This window comes from Hemicordylus capensis, chromosome 6 (assembly GCF_027244095.1).
Source record: "Hemicordylus capensis ecotype Gifberg chromosome 6, rHemCap1.1.pri, whole genome shotgun sequence".
NCBI classification, from domain to species: Eukaryota; Metazoa; Chordata; class Lepidosauria; order Squamata; family Cordylidae; genus Hemicordylus; species Hemicordylus capensis.
The window spans coordinates 146,658,467-146,675,394 of NC_069662.1; the positions used below are offsets into that span (position 1 = coordinate 146,658,467).

Below are 16,928 nucleotides of genomic sequence, written 5' to 3' on the forward strand. Positions count from 1 at the left end.
CTAGCACTTGGTTGGGTTGCAATGAAGGCCTTGGAAAGGATGTTTAGATGCAGTAATGTGTCTACACCTACAAAGATTAGAATCGTTCGGACAATGGATTTCCCCATGATACTCTATTGATGCGAAAGGTCACTCCAGGTCACTCTCAGCATTTTGATCCAGAGTGCGATAGCAGTTCCCTAGTAACACATTTCCTTTCTGTCCTCGAAATGTTACCCATAATGATTCTGTGGAGGACTCCAATCCACCTAGGTTTTCTAGCTTGTTGGAATCTATCCTTTCTTTAATATACAGTCCTACTCCTCCCCCAATCTTCCCCTCCCTGTCCCTTCTGTAGAGTTTATATCTAGGAATAACCATGTCCCACTAGTTCTCACGGTTCCACCAGGTTTCCTTTACACCAGTAACAGTGTAACTATATCTATGTGTTCAATAGTAACCAAGTACTCCAGCTCACCCATCTTCACTTGGAGGCTTTTGGCATTGGTATATAGACACCTATATGCTGAGTCCCTCACCTGGTGTTGGTGTGTGCTATCTCCCTTATCATCATTTAACCTTTTTGGCCAGTTGTCATGTGTCACCTTCTGCTCAACTCCTGGCTCTACTTTGTCCCCTTCTGGTTTATCTGGAATGTGTACACCCTGACACCATAGGGGATTTTGCTGGCCGAACCAGATACCTCCCAGTTCCTGTTGGCAATCTCCCAGGTGTGATTTTAAAAGCTGCTCTGCGACCTTTTTGATTTTAAGCACCAGCACTGGTTCCATCTTGGTTCAAGTGGAGCCCGTCCCTTTTTACAGGCTTTGATTGCCCCAAAATGTATCCCAGTGTCTAACAAATCTAAACCCATCCTCTTGACAACACCGTCTCATTCAAGCATTGAGAGCTTTCTGCTCCGCCTGTTTCACTGGCCCTGTGCATGGAACACATAGCACTTCAGAGAACATTGTACTGGTGGTCCTGGATTTCAGTACGATACTTAGCAGCCTAAATTTGGCCTCCAGGACCTCCTGACTGCATTTCCTAACATTGTTGGTGCCAGTGTGCACCAGGACAGCTGACTTCTTCCCAGCACTGCCTAACAGCCTACCTAGACACAGCGTGATGTCTGAAACCTTCGCTGCAGGTAGGCAAGTCACTGTGTGGTCTACACACAGGTCACAGACTCTTTTCTCTCTGCCCCTAATCACCCACTACTAGGAGGCCCACCGCACCCCTTGGAGGAGTGTCCTCTGTGGAAGAGGATATGAGTGCATCACCTACGGTAGGGGTCCCTGCTAAGGGAGTGTTTCCCTCTTCTTCAGACCAATGTCCTCCTTCCCCGAGACCCTCATTCTCCATAACAGCAGAAACGCTGTCAGCTTGGGAGTGGGATGCCTCTATCACATTCCTAAGGGTCTCATCCACACGCTTCTCTGTCTCCCTGAGCTTCTCCAGGTCAGCCACCTTGGCTTAAAGGGAATGAATTTGTTTCCTGAGAGCCAGGAGCTCTTTGCACCAAGCACACACCCAGGACTTCTGCCTCTCAGGCAGATAGTCATACATGCAACACGCGGTGCAATACACTGGGAAGGACCCCTCCCCTGCTGGCATCTACCTTCATAACTGGTTTGATTAGCTATTTAGGATTTATAGGGCTTGTGCACTTGAAGCTATTCATTGGGTCCAGTTGTCGGCTAATTAAAGGTTTTAAGTTTTGTCCTTCAAGAAAATTACAAAAGTTGCGTAATATTCACCTTATCCTTGTGCTGCATGTCTCCTCTGTGATGAAGGAGAACCACTTGTGCACCTCCCCACAGCATTCCCTGCCAATCTCCCTCTAACCCCTGCAAAACTCCTTAGATATTTGTTTGGAAACTCATGTTCACAAAGTTCCTCGGAGCGAAACTGCTCTGGTCTGCGTCTTGTCTTCAAGATCTGCTGGCAAACTGACTCTCCTCAGGAATGTGACCCCTCCCACAAGCGGAGTCACTCGCCTGGAATTAATCCCTCACTCTGGCTAAGTGCTCTTGCTCTGTCAAAAACACACGCTTCCAGCCAACCAGAAATCAAACCCTAGAAAATTACTAGCCCTTACAAACTTAGCTTCTCCTTTCCCCTGTATTTTCTTGTTGGTTTGTTGATTTATTGATCTTTATCTGTCATGTTTATTGTATGATTATAGCTTCATGATCTCGACTTTCTAAGCAACCACATCTGCAAGTGCAGCACACTTACTAGCATTTGCCATCTTTTTCACATACCTTGTGTTATGTCACACTAAAAAAACAAGAAATACATGTGAATGGAAATATTCATTTCAAATGTCAGGCATATCTGCATTTCCTTCTACATGTTTCTCATCTATTATTATTATTATTATTATCATTATTACATTTGTATACTGCCCCCTTCAAAAGGCTCTGGGCAGTGCACAACAACAAAACCCACGAATCGATCATTTAAAAGCAATCAATGAAAAAACAAATTTAAAAACAGTCTAAAACTACTAAACAATTTATAACATTTAAAAACAGTTTAAAAACCCTGGGAGGCCAGACCAAACAAATAGGTTTTAAGAGCTCTCTTAAAGGCCCACAATGAACCTAAGCTACTGATTTCTGCCGGGAGTGCATTCCACAGCCCAGGAGCAGCTACAGAGAAAGCCTGGTTCCAAGTTGCCACTAGACGTACCGGTGGTAACTGCAGATGGACCTCTTCAGATTACTTTAATATGTGGTGGGGGTAATACAAAAGAAGGAGCTCTCGAAGGTAACACAGACCATAAGAGGATGTATAGCATCCTCTATTATTGATTGTATGTGTTTCTCTGGAGTGAATGCATTTGTGTATTTATCATCAGAGTTAGAATGTGTTTTTTAAAAAATCAGTGAATATATACTTTATTCCACTATGCTACTGCATGTCAATAAGGGCCATTGATTTTTTGTGTGCTTGTTCTTGAGTTTAAAACTCAAATGAAGAGTTTAATTAGCCAGAAAGCCAATGATTATAAGATATAAATTATCAAAGTATTTTTCTTGCTAACAATAATATTTTACAAGAATATTTGAACTCCATTACCTAAAAAGATCCCCTTCAGATTCAGCCCCCAAGGTATTATAGGTATAATGTTTACGGGCTGTGGAAGAGATTATTGTTATGTTAAGTGCTTTGCGCGTTCAATATGAGCTACATGAATATTAGTAGTTAAATTATATATAGTGGCTATTATATACCTCTTGAAAAATTAAATAATTATTTCAAGTATATCTAAATTCTGTTATGAAGTGGTGTGGAATTGTTTTGTAGAGCAAAAACTACAGGAGCTGGCTGAGCAAAGAAGACAGTTGAATGCTGAGCTAGAGGCTACAGTGCATGATATACAAGAAGTCCAGCTTCATTCTTCAATAGGGACTGTATTTGTAAGACCCAGTAGTAAGTATAGGAAAAAAATGACTTTTGATTTTTAAAAAAGGCATCTGAGCATATTGCCTCAGTATTCCAAGCTTAATTATCATAACTGATGCCATCAGAGAAAGATGAGTCAGCATTATGCCTAGATCCAGATCCTGTAGAGAACTCATCCTCTAACTACCAGAGGACAACAGAGTGGGAAGAGGAGGTAGCAAGCATCTTTCCATCATACCTGTATGCAGGCAGATTGAGAATTATGGCTGAAATCCAGAGCAATGGAGTGAGGGTGGAATGGGAGCTGCTTCCTTGTACCCAGAAGCTTCCTCACTGTGCTGCACCTCTGTGCAGGGCAGAGAGGGAACAATTTTGGGCAATCTTCCCTGCCTTTGGAAGTCCCCTGTACCTTCCAGAATTGTGTCCCTGAGAATCACATAGACCCCAGGCACACAGTCTCAAAAGGGACAAGGCACTTCCAAAGGCAGGGAAGATCTCTCAAAATTCCAGCCCCATGTTCGTGGGTAAAGCAGCAGTAGGCGGAAGCCTCCAGCTGCATGTATGCAGCTCCCATTGTGCCCTTGCATTGTTGCTCTGGATGTCAGCCTATATATAATATTTCATTTTATTTGCTATTCATATTGGATTTTAGGTGCTGTTGGCAGCTTTCGGTGGCAATTTGGCATAAAAATACAAAATATAAATATACAATATAAAAATACAATATATCAATAATATAAATGATGCTTGCAATAGATATATGTTAGACCCTTAGATTAGTGCTGCTCAGAGTGTATCATAATGACAGAGTTCACCTGACAAAGCATTCACCAGGCAATGCTTACTCTTCTTCCTGGTCTAAGAAGTAGATTTCTTGCAAAACTAAAAGTAGCTGTGGCAGTTGTCTTGGAACTGGAGAAGATGCCGTCCTTTTCTCCTTAAATAAGTCACACCGAGGGTGGGAGCGGAACATAAGCGCCATAAGGAGCTATAGTATTTTACCTGTGAAGTTCCCGTGCAAGTGCAGAACCCCATTCTTATGCATGTCAACAGATCACTCCCAGATCATCAGTTACAGGTAAGCAACCTGATCTGGAGTGTAATCCATTGCATTCATAAGGAATGGGTTCTGCGCCTGTGCAGGGACGTCACGGATTGATTAGCTAGCTCCTCGCGCTGGCCCTAACTGCCAAGCATGTGACCGTGCCTCCGCTTATCCTAGGCAGTTAGTGTGCGCTTTCGTCAGTTTCTGTTAGACCGCCGTTGCGTCTACACCTCGGATTATATAGCTCCTCAGATATACTTCTTATACCTTGGAAACGACTTGGACCGGACAACGAAGAAAGATTGGACTTGGACTCTTGACTGGAAAACAGACTTCCCTCTGAAAACCCATCGGACTAAGCATAAAAACGATTGTTTCTCACCCCTTGGGGCGATGGCTGATGCTACTAAACCAAAGACTACTTTTAAACGTTGCTCTGAGTGTCATGCAAAATTACCTTCAACGGACACTCATGATGCTTGCTTGCTGTGTTTAGGAGAACAACATAATACGACCACTTGTAAAATTTGTTCTTCGTTTTCGAAGCAAACACTGAAGAATTGGGCGTTACGCTTGAGAGCGGCCCTTTATGATGATGTGCTTCGGCCTCCGATGCCGAGACCCGCGACATCGGGTCCCTCGGCATTGGGACCCTTGGCATTGGTATCAGGCACGACACCAAGTGCAGTGGTGTCGAAGCCCGCAGCACCTCTGGTGGACTCTGCTGTTCAGCAGTCAAAAGCCGCCATTGTGCAAGACTTTAAACGGCCAGAGGACATGGAAAAAAAGCGGCACCACCATAAGAAGCACAAGTGTGCCCCATCTTCTGAGGGAGAGTGAGACAACTCTCTGCCCAGGAGACGGAAGGAAAAGACTAGAATTCATAGTGGGACCCCATCTCCGACTGCTTTGCAATCTGATTCAGAATGGGACTCCATGTTGAAGGTTATGCCTTCCCTGTGGGTTTTGGAGTCGAAGTCGGAGGGGGACCTTCCCATCACAGCATCGGCATCGATGTCGATATTGAGGACGGCCAAGTTCGAGCGACCGATGCCGATAGTTGAGTGTAATACAGCCCCATGGTGCCGATGTCGACATCGAGACCGACCGAACACGACATCGAAGGAGTACGGCCAGGAGATCTATCGAAGCCAGGGACTGGGACTTGGCATTGTGGCGCTATGCAACTTACACGCGCCCATACTCCGCTGATGTCACCTGTGTTGACCCCGGGGGGTGGGTGGGCAGAGTTCCGAATGGAAGACTTTTTAGATTTTGGTGGGACAGCTGCACAAGACCAACTAATGCATGATCTTTCGATGAGGACAGATTTGCCGGCCATTTTGAATTCGACTGATACCACACCATCAGGTTCGATGTTCTATGGTTTCTCAGGAGTAGAGATGGAACAGGTGACGGGGCATTCGCTACAGCCGGTACCAGAAAACTCCCTCGATGTCACTGGTACCAACGGCTTCGGTACCAAGGGTTCCGGTACCGAGACCACTACATCTTGTGTTGGCAGCCACAAGCCCTATTGGCTTGCTTGGTCTGCAAACTGCAGATCGAGCCACATTAACAAGGCCTTTACCGTTGTTTGTCCGGCCCTCGACATTACAATGGAGATCGCCCATGCTTGGAGAGTCTTCTGCTGCTAACTGGATGGCTCATACCTGCGGTTTTCAACATGCCCCATCGGTGGTTTACCCTGTAGACTATGCTGAGTACAAGATTCGGAAAGCACAACAGGGAAGCAGACTACAGAATTCTCCAGTTAGACAGGACGCAGCCATGGCAGTGAGAACTGTTTCTATGGCGTGCCAGACTTCGACAACCATCACTGACTCAATTCAGCGAGAGCAACCGCATGATACGGTGGTGCCTGCGCGTTCTCAACCTACTCCACCAACGATACAAGTGCAGTCTATTCCGGACTTACCTTTACCACCTGATTCAGGAGATGCAGATTCATCTGCTACAACTGAGACAGATGATGAGGACTCTACAGTCCCTACAGAACTCATGGAGCCTGTGCTTCCTTCAGATGTGTCCCCAGTTACGTTGGTGTCTCAGACGGACGAATTGAAGGCCTATCATGTACAGATTCATGAAATGGCAGAAGCCTTAGGGTTGGAGTTGAAACAGCCGGAGTTGGATTTGAAAGATCCAGTTTACAATATGATGGCTCGGGCCAAAATAGTGCATCCTGTGTCACTCTCAATGTTACCGGCAATTACAAAGGCTGCACAGACAGCATGGGAGGTTTTGCAGACATCAACCGCTACTTCTCGGAAGTTAGAGGGCCTCCACTGTATACAGGAAGAGGAAAACACTTACCTGATGAAACATCCAGTATCAAATTCATTGGTTGTTGAATGTGCATCTTCGAAAGGAGGTCAGCGCCATTCGACTCCTAGTGACAAAGAGGGCAGAAAACTGGATGTGCTGGGGTGTAAAGTCTACACGACGTCCAGTTTGGCAATTAAGATAGCCAACTATTCTGCGTGTTTAGCCAGATATGGGCACCACCTTTGGGATGCGCTTTTTCAGGACTCTTCTACCATGTCAGCGTGGTGTAGTGGTTAGAGTGCTGGACTAGGACTGGAGAGACCCGAGTTCAAATCCCCATTCAGCCTTGATACTAGCTGGGTGACTCTGGGCCATTCACATCTCTCTCAGCCTAACCTACTTCACAGGGTTGTAGTGAGGAGAAACTCAAGTATGTAGTACACTGCTCTGGGCTCCTTGGAGGAAGAGCAGGATATAAATGTAAATAAATAAAAATAAATAATAACATGTCACCACAAGGTTTTCAGGAGAATGCATGAAAAGGCGACAGTGGTGACTAGACATCTACTGAGCACCTTTAAACATGCAGCAGAGACGGAGTCACGTGCGATGACCACTGCTATCACTTTACACCACCATGCCTGGCTCCACTCCACGGGCCTGCAGCAGGATATGCAGGATAGTGTGGAGAACTTGCCATTTGATGGGAAAGGCCTCTTTGCCGAGACCATGGATGCAACAATGCAATCCTGGAAGCAATCTAAGTTTACAGCAAAGACCTTTATGACTACTGCAGCAAGCAGCCAAGGGCCACGCAATCGCTCGTATGGCAATAAACAATACCGATCTGGATGCAGGCAAGAGAGAAGAGAATATAAGAGGCAGTATAAACCATATCAACGTAATAAAGCCTATGGCCAGCGACAAAGGGGCCAGAAGCAGAATAAGGAGCAGAGTAAACAGTCTCTTTAATGGTCAGATCCATCCACTTCCATGATGCACGACGATGCAAGAATCAGTACCCAAGGCCCAAACCACCGGCCTTGTGATTGCCAACATCAACATCAAGTTCGCAAGCCATGCTCAAGCATGGCATAACATAACATCAGACCACTGGGTCGTGACGATTATAAGGTTGGCTATGCAATAGAGTTCAAAGCTTTGCCACCATTTCAGGGCATAAGATACACCAGACCGACCCCGGTGCTTCTGGACAAAATTCAAGTATTGTTAGAGAAGCAGGCGATCGTGCAAGTGGAGTGGGTGGACAGGATACAGGGATATTATTCCCGTTATTTCCAAATCCCCAAGAAGGATGGAGGCATACGTGCGATAATGGACTTAAGGGACTTGAATTGTTATGTGGACAACAGGAAGTTCAGAATGATAACCTTACAGGGAATCCTACACTTCCTAGTGCAGGAAGAGTGGGAGGCAACTCTAGATCTAAAGGACGCGTATTTTCATATTGGGATTCGTGAGCGCCACCGCAAATACTTGAGATTTACAGTTGGAGATACAGTGTACCAATATGTAGTACTGCTGTTCGGACTCTCCACAGCACCGCATGTATTCACAAAGGTGATGGCTGCGGTGATAGCATTCTTAAGAATGGAAGGAGTGGTTATTATGCCTATCTAGACAACTGTCTGCTGGTCAACAACATGAAAGAAGAGTTATGTTCGCAAGTCCGATATGTACTACGGCTCCTAGAAGACTTGGGCATCACGGTGAATCTAAAAAAGTTGAAATTAGAACCACAAAGGTGTGTGAGTTGTATGGGGTAGAGCTGGATATGTAAGAGAAAAGGGCTTATCTGCCAGAGAGCAGGTATCAACAGATCAAGGAATTGGTTTTTCCATTTCAACATTTACCGTGGCAACCAGCAGAGTTGATTCAGCGCCTACTAGGATTTATGGCGTCCTGCAATATGACGGTGCGCAATACACGTCTTCATATGAGGCCACTTCAAGGGTGGTACCTCGGCAACTTTCAGCCGAATCTAGACAACCAACAGAAAATACTAATGATCCCGGAGCCAGTGCTAAAATCCTTGGAATGGTGGACGGTGTCTGCCAATTTACTGGCAGGCATTCCATTCCAACCACTCATGCCAATGCGTGGGCTGACAGCGGATGCCTCCCTTTGGAGATGGGGTACTCATTGCCAGTACCATCAAGTACAGGGGCAATGGTCTGTGCAGCAGTGGATAAACTATCTCAAGCTTTATGCTGTTTTTCTGTCGCTGAAGGCATTCCAGCCATTGCTACACGGGAAGATAGTGCAGGTCTATCAAGACAACACCACAGCGATAGCGTATTTGAACAAACAAGGGGGGACAGTGTCACGCTCTCTCTGTCAGTTGAGTCAAAAGATTTGGAAGTGGTGTATCACTCAGTCGATAATCTCGATGGCGTTGCATATAAAAGGGGAGGACAATGTGCAGGCGGATGGCTTCAATCGAACATTGTTACGCAACCAACACCACAAGTGGGAACTCAACATGGTCTACCTGAAAAGTATATTCAACAGATGGGGTTGGCCAGAGAGAGACCTCTTTGCGACTGCTGCGAACACAAAGTGTTGGACATACTGCTCGCGTGCAGGAATAGGCAGGCACTCCCTGGGAGATGCTTTTCAGCACAAATGGACAAGGGGACTATATTATCTGTTTCCTCCGCAGCCACTGTTAACTCTAGTGGTATCCCAATAACTCAGGGATGCCACAAGGGGGATCTTGATTGCACCATGGTGGCCCTGACAACAGTGGTTCCTGGTGCTATTGCATCTGTCGAGAGGGACTTACCGCAAACTGCCAAGCCGACCAGACTTACTAACGCAAGGTCAAGGGGTAATTCGGCATCCACAGCTTGAGACTTTAAGTTGACTGTGTGGCGAATAAATTATTAAAGAGACTCCTGATAAATAATAGGAAGAAATCCACAAGGCTGAATTATGCTACCAAGTGGCAACGCTTCAAGCTATATGTTAGACGACATGGTTTCTTCCCCAGGAGGGCCACGGTCAGGCAGATATTGCTTTACCTGACGACACTCAAAATGGCTGGCCTAGCAAACACATCATTGAAAGTTCATTTGGCAGCACTCTCATCAGAACACAAGGGGTGGGGGGACACAACGGTGTTTTCCCGTGTAAAAAGTATCTAAAAGATCTAAATAATTATTCCTGCCGCTGCGGCAGCCGCTTCAACAGTGGGACTTGACATTGGTGCTGCAAGCCTTAATGAAGCAACCATTTGAGCCAATGGCGGGGGCTTCTCTGTGTCTACAAACATTGAAAACTGTATTCTTGGTGGCGATCACCACAGCGAGGAGGGTTAGTGAAATAGCGGCCCTCAGGGTGGATCGTCCCTACACGCAGATATTCCCAAACAAGGTAGTGATGCGGTTAGACCCACGGTTCCAACCTAAGGTTTTGACAGATTTTCGTATTAACGTGGATATAGTTCTGCCTACATTCTTTTTTAATCCTGAGATGCAGCTGGAAAAAACTATGCATGCACTAGATGTGCGGCGCGCACTGCTATATTACTTACAAGCTACAAGGCAGATGCGTACCACGCACAAACCTTTTGTGATCTATGGAGGAAAGTCTAAAGGCCAACCAGTTACAAGACAGAGGCTATCACATTGGATTGTCCAGATGATCAAATTGGCGTATACAGGACAGGGGAAGACCCCACCAGAAAGAATAACTGCGCATGCTACAACGGCATATGCTTCTTCGGCTGCTAACTTAGCGGGCATTTCAATGGCAGAGATATGTAACCATTCATTAAACACTATGCTATTGACTTGAAACAGACAAAGGAAGCGGAGTTTGGATGTGCAGTCCTGAAGCATATCCTACCCTGATTATTGGAGAAATTATGGACCCACCGCCTGGGTTGATTCTCAGCTGGCTAGTCTCCCATTCCTTATGAATGCAGTGGATTACACTCCAGATAAACAGGTTGCTTACCTGTAAGAGATGCTCTGGATGTAATCCGTTGTATTGATAAAACCCGCCTGACCTCCCCGCAAGGATGGAAGGGCTGGGTAATGGGATATATTTATGTTTGTCATGAAAGGCAACTGCCGGTCCGCCAGAAACTGACTAAAGCGCACCCTAACTGCCTAGAATAAGCGGAGGCATGGTCACGTGCTTGGCAGTTAGGGCCAGCACGAGGAGCTAGCTAATCGATCCGTGAGGTCCCTGCGCAGGCGCAGAACCCATTCCTTATGAATACAACGGATTACATCCAGATCATCTCTTACAGGTAAGCAACCTGGGGTTTTTTTCTGGTCAGGAAGTGTACGGAAGTGGTATTCCTTTTGTTGCCCTAATCAAAAATTAACTCTGACCTCTTACCTTTACCTTTACACTTTCCTACCAGGAGCAAGAGGTTATGGATAAATCTTACCATGTTAATAATCAATAGTGGAAACTAGTGCTGGGAAGCCAATATAACTACTTTGTGTTTTGGAAGAAATCTGTCTCTTAGACCAGGAAAAAAAGTCAGCATGAGAGAGGACCTTGGACTTTGCCACCCAATTTCTTTGTGGGCATTGTGAACCATTTTTCAGATTCCTACTCTTTAGTAATCATCAGTGGATCTGTATGATATTCTTCTCCGTAGTTTAGAGCTCAATCCCAGACATGTTTATTCTAAGTAAACCCCATTATATTCAATAAAACTTACTTTCAAGTAAGTATACATAGGATTACAGTAAAAAAAATCCTTTCACTGTGTCTTTGCTGCATTTCCAGAAGGATTTTGTTTCGTTTCCTTGCCCAGTCTTCATTTGTCAACCTGCATTGACAAATGAAGAGGACGTTATTTTTATGAAGTGATCCATTTTGAATACCTTGCTTCATTTTATGTTACTGTGAGCAATGGGGGAAAGTGAAACTAGTTTTTCAGGATGTGATTGTAAAACATATATGTTTGCAGTAAGGGAATTATATCAACTTTCTGAGAAGAAGCAACATTTATTGGAACATTTGGAATCCAATTGGAAAGAATTACAAGAAGCTCAGGATCTTGCAGCTACCCAACCAGGCAGTGTCAGTGGTATGTATGCTGTTATTCCTTATTAATTTCCTAAATTAGAATTTAAATATCTGGATCAAGATCCTTCAAGATCCATAAGAATGGGTAATGTGCCTGTGCAGGACCCTTGCGGTAGAATCCCACAGTTCGTCAAGGTGACCAAGCCCTGCCCACACGCCTTCAGCGTACTATTTAAAGATGGGCCAGGCCCCTGCTCTTCAGTTCTGTTCTGACTGCTGTGCATTCATTCCTTGGGCTGTTGCTCCACGTCAGTTAGATTCTTCTTTTTATAAAATTAAATATATTTTCAAATTTGGAACTGACTTTGACTACAAATTGGAATATCCCTAAAATGGCTGAGGAGAAATGGAGCTTCAAGGTGCACAGGTGTAATGCCAAGCTTCCCTCAAAAGAACTCCATGACCTATGCTTAATCTGCCTGGAAGAAGAGCACAATGTCTCCTCGTGAAAGATATGCTTATCTTTCTCAAAGCAGAAAGAATCGGGCCTTGTGGCTTTGCGCCACCATTTATGATGAGGTGCTAAGTCTTTCAACATCAGGAGAATCCCGCCCTGCCACCTCATCATCAACTTCAAAAACTTTGATGTCGGCATTAAGCCGCCTCCTACAAAACCACAGCCATCAACATCGAGCTCAATGTTGGCATTGTTTGTAATTCCAAAGATATCTTTGAAATCCACTCCCCCTTTGACATTGGAGCGTTTGAAGTTGAAATGAAAATGGTCGGGCTTGGAGGATCCTTACTCTTCTCAGAGACTAAAGAAATCCAAAAGAGTGGATTTAACAAGGGACAGGACACCATCTCCATCAAGTCTACAGACCCTGCCCTCGAAATCCTCGACTTCTGATGTCAGGGTTGACAGACATCGCTCGATGTAGAGAACTTCAACCTCAAAGGAAAAGGAACAAATGACATTGGAAACACCAAGAGTCTTCAATGTCAGCTGTGCCTCGACTCTGAGATTGCTGGCATCAAGAGAATGCTCTCTGTCACCAGCTCCCTCTTCAGTAGACTCTTCGTCTCTGTTGACACCTACAGAACTATTCAGCCTGCACTGCAAAATATACCCATGGCTTATGGGAAGGAAGATCTACAAGATACCCTGGAAGTCCTCTTGCCAGAAGAATTTAAAAAGAATTTTAAAAATTCCAAGAAACATTGGATAAATCAGCAGCACTTACCCACCAGCAATTGAGCACTACCAAACACCTGGCTGAGTCTGAATTGCACTTCTTGGCAGCTGCAATCTCCCTGCAGAGGCATGCCAGGCTTCATTCCACCAACCTGTAGGGTGATATGAAATAGAGAACTGAGGGCTTACCTTTTGAGTTTTCAGTCAGGATTTACTCCACAATGGGGAAAAAATGAGAATTGAGGGCTTACCTTTTGAGTTTTCAGTGAGGACTTACTCCACAATGGGGGGAAATGGGGGGGGAATCCAAATTCTCTGCCAAACGTTTCACCGCGTCAACATCTACCTCTTCCTACGGCTCCAAATACCATCCTTATTCGAAACAGAAGTCCACATTTATACAGCAGGAGTGCCATGACTTTAGGAAGCAGTGCCAGCCTTATCACAAATGCCCTTTTCATGGCAAGGGGAAGTCAAATCAACCCCAGCATACAAAGCAGACTGAGCCTCAGAAACATCTTTGAGGTTCAGATCTACCCATTGCCACCACTACACTCTTCCTGCCACCGGGGTCCACAACATCTTGGCAAATAAGGGACAACTCCAGTCTCATGAACACTATTCTCCTGCCAGCATCCAATATCAAACTGGTGCACCATGCCCCCACATGGCACCACATAACATCAGACCGCTGGGTCCTGAAGATCATATTTTCAGGCTGCATCGTAGAGTTCAGAACAACCCCAAGAGTTACAGGGATGAGGTTCACTCAACCTTCCCAAGTGTTACTGGAGGAAGTGAAGGGGTTTTTAGCCAAAGGAGCCATTGCCCTGGTACAGTAGGTGCACAGATGGGGGGGGGGATTTTACTTACCTTACTTCCTGATCCCAAAGAGGGATGGTGGTATACGACCTACCATGGATCTACGCCACCTGAACAAATTTGTCCATATGCAAAAATTCTGCATGATAGCGTTGCAAGAGATCCTACCTCTTCTATACCATACTTCTATATGGCTTGTGACTCTGGATCTCAAAGACGCATATTTCCACATTGGCATCAGGGCATAACAGAAAATATCAGAGGTTTGCAGTAGGAAATCAAGTGTACCAATACACAGTCTTACTCTTCGGGCTTGCCACAGCCCCCCAGGGTATTTACAAAATGTATGGCTGTAGTGGTAGCTTACCTGGGGACCCAGGGTATATTGGTCTATCCAGGTGCGGCTCGTGAACGCACCTCTGGGGTGGCGGCAGGTGGCTTCTTTAAGGTAAACGGAGCCAGTGCTCCGTGCCACCCAGCAGCCCCCACAGTGGGGAATCGCCTCCGCCACTCACCTGGCCGCTGGCGGGGGCTCACCTCTGCGGGAGCCAGGTGAGTGGCGGAGGTGATTCCCCACCGCGGAGGCTGCTGGGCAGCACAGAGCACCAGCTCCATTTACCTTAAAGAAGCCGCCCCCCCCCCAGGCGCGTTCACGAGCTGCGCCTGGGTCTATCCATATCTGGATGACTGGCTTCTGACTTCCAAGATACGTACTATCCTTTGGGATCAGGAAGTAGTTCTCAGATGAAATACATACTGTCTCTTCTCCAAGACTTGGGGATCTAAGTCGTTTGGAAAAAATCCAAACTGGAGCCAGTTCATGTTATCAACTACATTGGAGCAGTCCTAGACACGGAGACCAGGAAGGCGTACTTACTTCGGAAAAGCTTCCAGTGCATCAGGGACCTGGTTCTCAATTTCCAGCAGCATCTGTCTCAATTGGCTTGACTCATGCAAAGACTCCTAGGTCTTATGGCATCCTGCAACACAGTGGTGTGATATGCCCGGTTCAAGCTGTTCAAGTTACAACTTTGGTTTCTGTTGGTCTTCTGCCTGCATGTGGACTGTCAAGGGCTACATCTAGTGCTCCCAGATCAAATTCTATACTCACTTACCTGGTGGTCGATGGGCAGAAATCTGTTGGAAGGGATTCCTTTTCAAATGCTAACTCCTATCTGGTTAACAATGGACACCTTTCTGCTAGGCTGGGGGCCACATTGTGGAGCACATCAGATTCAGGGCAAGTAGACCCTTCAACAAACACAATTACATATCTGTTTCTAGGAGCTTCTGGCTGTCTTCAAAGCAATGAAAGCCGTCTTACAACTTCTGTACAAATGCAGACAAAGCTGTACAAACACAGTTAGAAAATACCACTGCTCTGGCCTACATAAACTGTCAGGGAGAGACAGTGTCTTGCAGTTTTTGTGCACCCAGCCTACAATGGCACTGGTGCATCTGGCATGAAGTCTATTCGATAGCCATACACATAAAAGGGCATAGACAACATCCTGGCGGACGACTTAAGCCAGGTTTTCCCACCACCACCACAACAGCACAAATGGGAAATCAAGACAGACTACATTTCACCTCTCTTCATGAGTTGGATCTCTTTGCCAGTAGTGCTACAATATGAGCATACTGAGTGTGCATGCTACTCTCCTTCAGTGATGAAATCACCTGATTCCAGATGATCATCCTCCACAGTGGTCGTCCAAGAACTGAATAACAGGTGCCCGGCCTGCCTTTAAATAGCACTCTGAAGGTATGGGGATAGGCTTGGTTGCCTCAACGAGCTGCGGCATTCTACCACAAGGGTTCTGCACAGGCACATTACCCATTCTTATGAATGTCGCCGGACCTCTACCAGATCAATAGTTACAAGTGAGCTATGCTACAATGGTGTGCTAGCCATTGCTATCTATAGCAAATTGTTTCTGTATTTGGACTTACAGAGGTCTAATACTTTGCAGCATGTCAATAAAGACCTCTTCTTGTTTTTGTGTAATGGGTTTATAACTCAAAAGAAAAGTATAATAAGCCAGAAAGCCAGTCTTCGTAAAATGTATCTAGATTAGGAATTAGCAAAACTTTGACATCAGGATGTTTCAACTCAAAACGGGCTGTTCTGGTGTTTTGAGCTTGAAACAAATGCCCTCTATATAAAGGGCCTGTTTTGAGCTCAGAATAAAACAACCTCATATCGATTGAAATGTTTTGACATTTCGAGTGCCATTTTGGAGGCATGTTTTTCCCTTGCTGATTAGTGTTCTGGCACTGGCTTCCGAATGGCTTGTGATCTCCTTCTTGTATGATCTCCTATCATACAAATTAAGTGTTGTCATGGACAACTGTGCTCCCTTTGGCTCGGGGGAGGGAGAGGGGAACACAAAAGAAGGAAGTTTCAAAATGTATTCAAAGGGATTGGGAGGCAGAGATATCCCTTATAGTGTGCCTCTCTTGAAGAGGATACATCAGGAGGATAAGAGGAAGGAATCACGGAAGGTTTGATTTTGTGGTTTTCTTTTCTCAGCACTGACTATAATATGTTGTGCTCTTTCTGCTATGACAATCTGGTTTTGCTGGATCTCAGATTGACAAAGGCAGAATTTGAGTGCCTGCCTTCCTTGAGTTGTGATTTGATTTTGTTGTGGCAAGTAATGCACAGTGGCAAATCACTCGCTATGCTTGCTGCTAAGAGTGCTACTGTGGCAGCTGTTTGATGCTAGGAGCTAAGGAGTCATAATAGTTTGTGAGAGAGCAACTTGAGCGAATGATGTTATTGGATTCTGGGTCAGTGATTCTTTTTTGGCCATTTTTGGACTGTGTTTGAAATGTGTGTTCTGTGTTGGGAGGGACAGATTCCCTTTTACTGTGTGCTTTCAATCTGCATTATTTGTCAAGGCAGGGCTGCAAAATGCACTGCAAATTGCAATGCAAAACTTGTGTGCAGTGCACTCTGTGAGTGCAGCTTGTTCCAGCCATAGGAAACAATGGGGTAACTCGAAACACCCCATTGTTCCCCATGGGTAGCTCCTAGGGACACCAAAGTGTGTTGTGTGGTAGGGCATGATGGGTACTACCTACTGCCCAACCCACAAAAGAAATGGGCAAGCGGGTGATTTTAAACAAAATTGTAACCTTTCCCCCAAACCCCATAGGGTCCATTGC

General features: G+C 45.4%; 1 protein-coding gene across 7 annotated transcripts in view; it reads left to right on the forward strand.

The window, feature by feature from the left end:
• The window catches only part of CCDC7 (coiled-coil domain containing 7), a 457,188-nt gene that overhangs the window by 285,749 nt on the left and 154,511 nt on the right, over window positions 1-16,928 (forward strand). For all 7 annotated transcript variants that reach the window (XR_008309433.1, XM_053259060.1, XM_053259062.1 and 4 more), the window contains 2 exons: window positions 3,295-3,420; window positions 11,682-11,801. Coding sequence is in view for 6 of the 7 variants with exons in the window: in XM_053259060.1 (XP_053115035.1) it covers window positions 3,295-3,420; window positions 11,682-11,801 (246 nt within the window). In the remaining variant the exon portion in view is untranslated. The remainder of the gene's footprint in view (window positions 1-3,294; window positions 3,421-11,681; window positions 11,802-16,928) is intronic.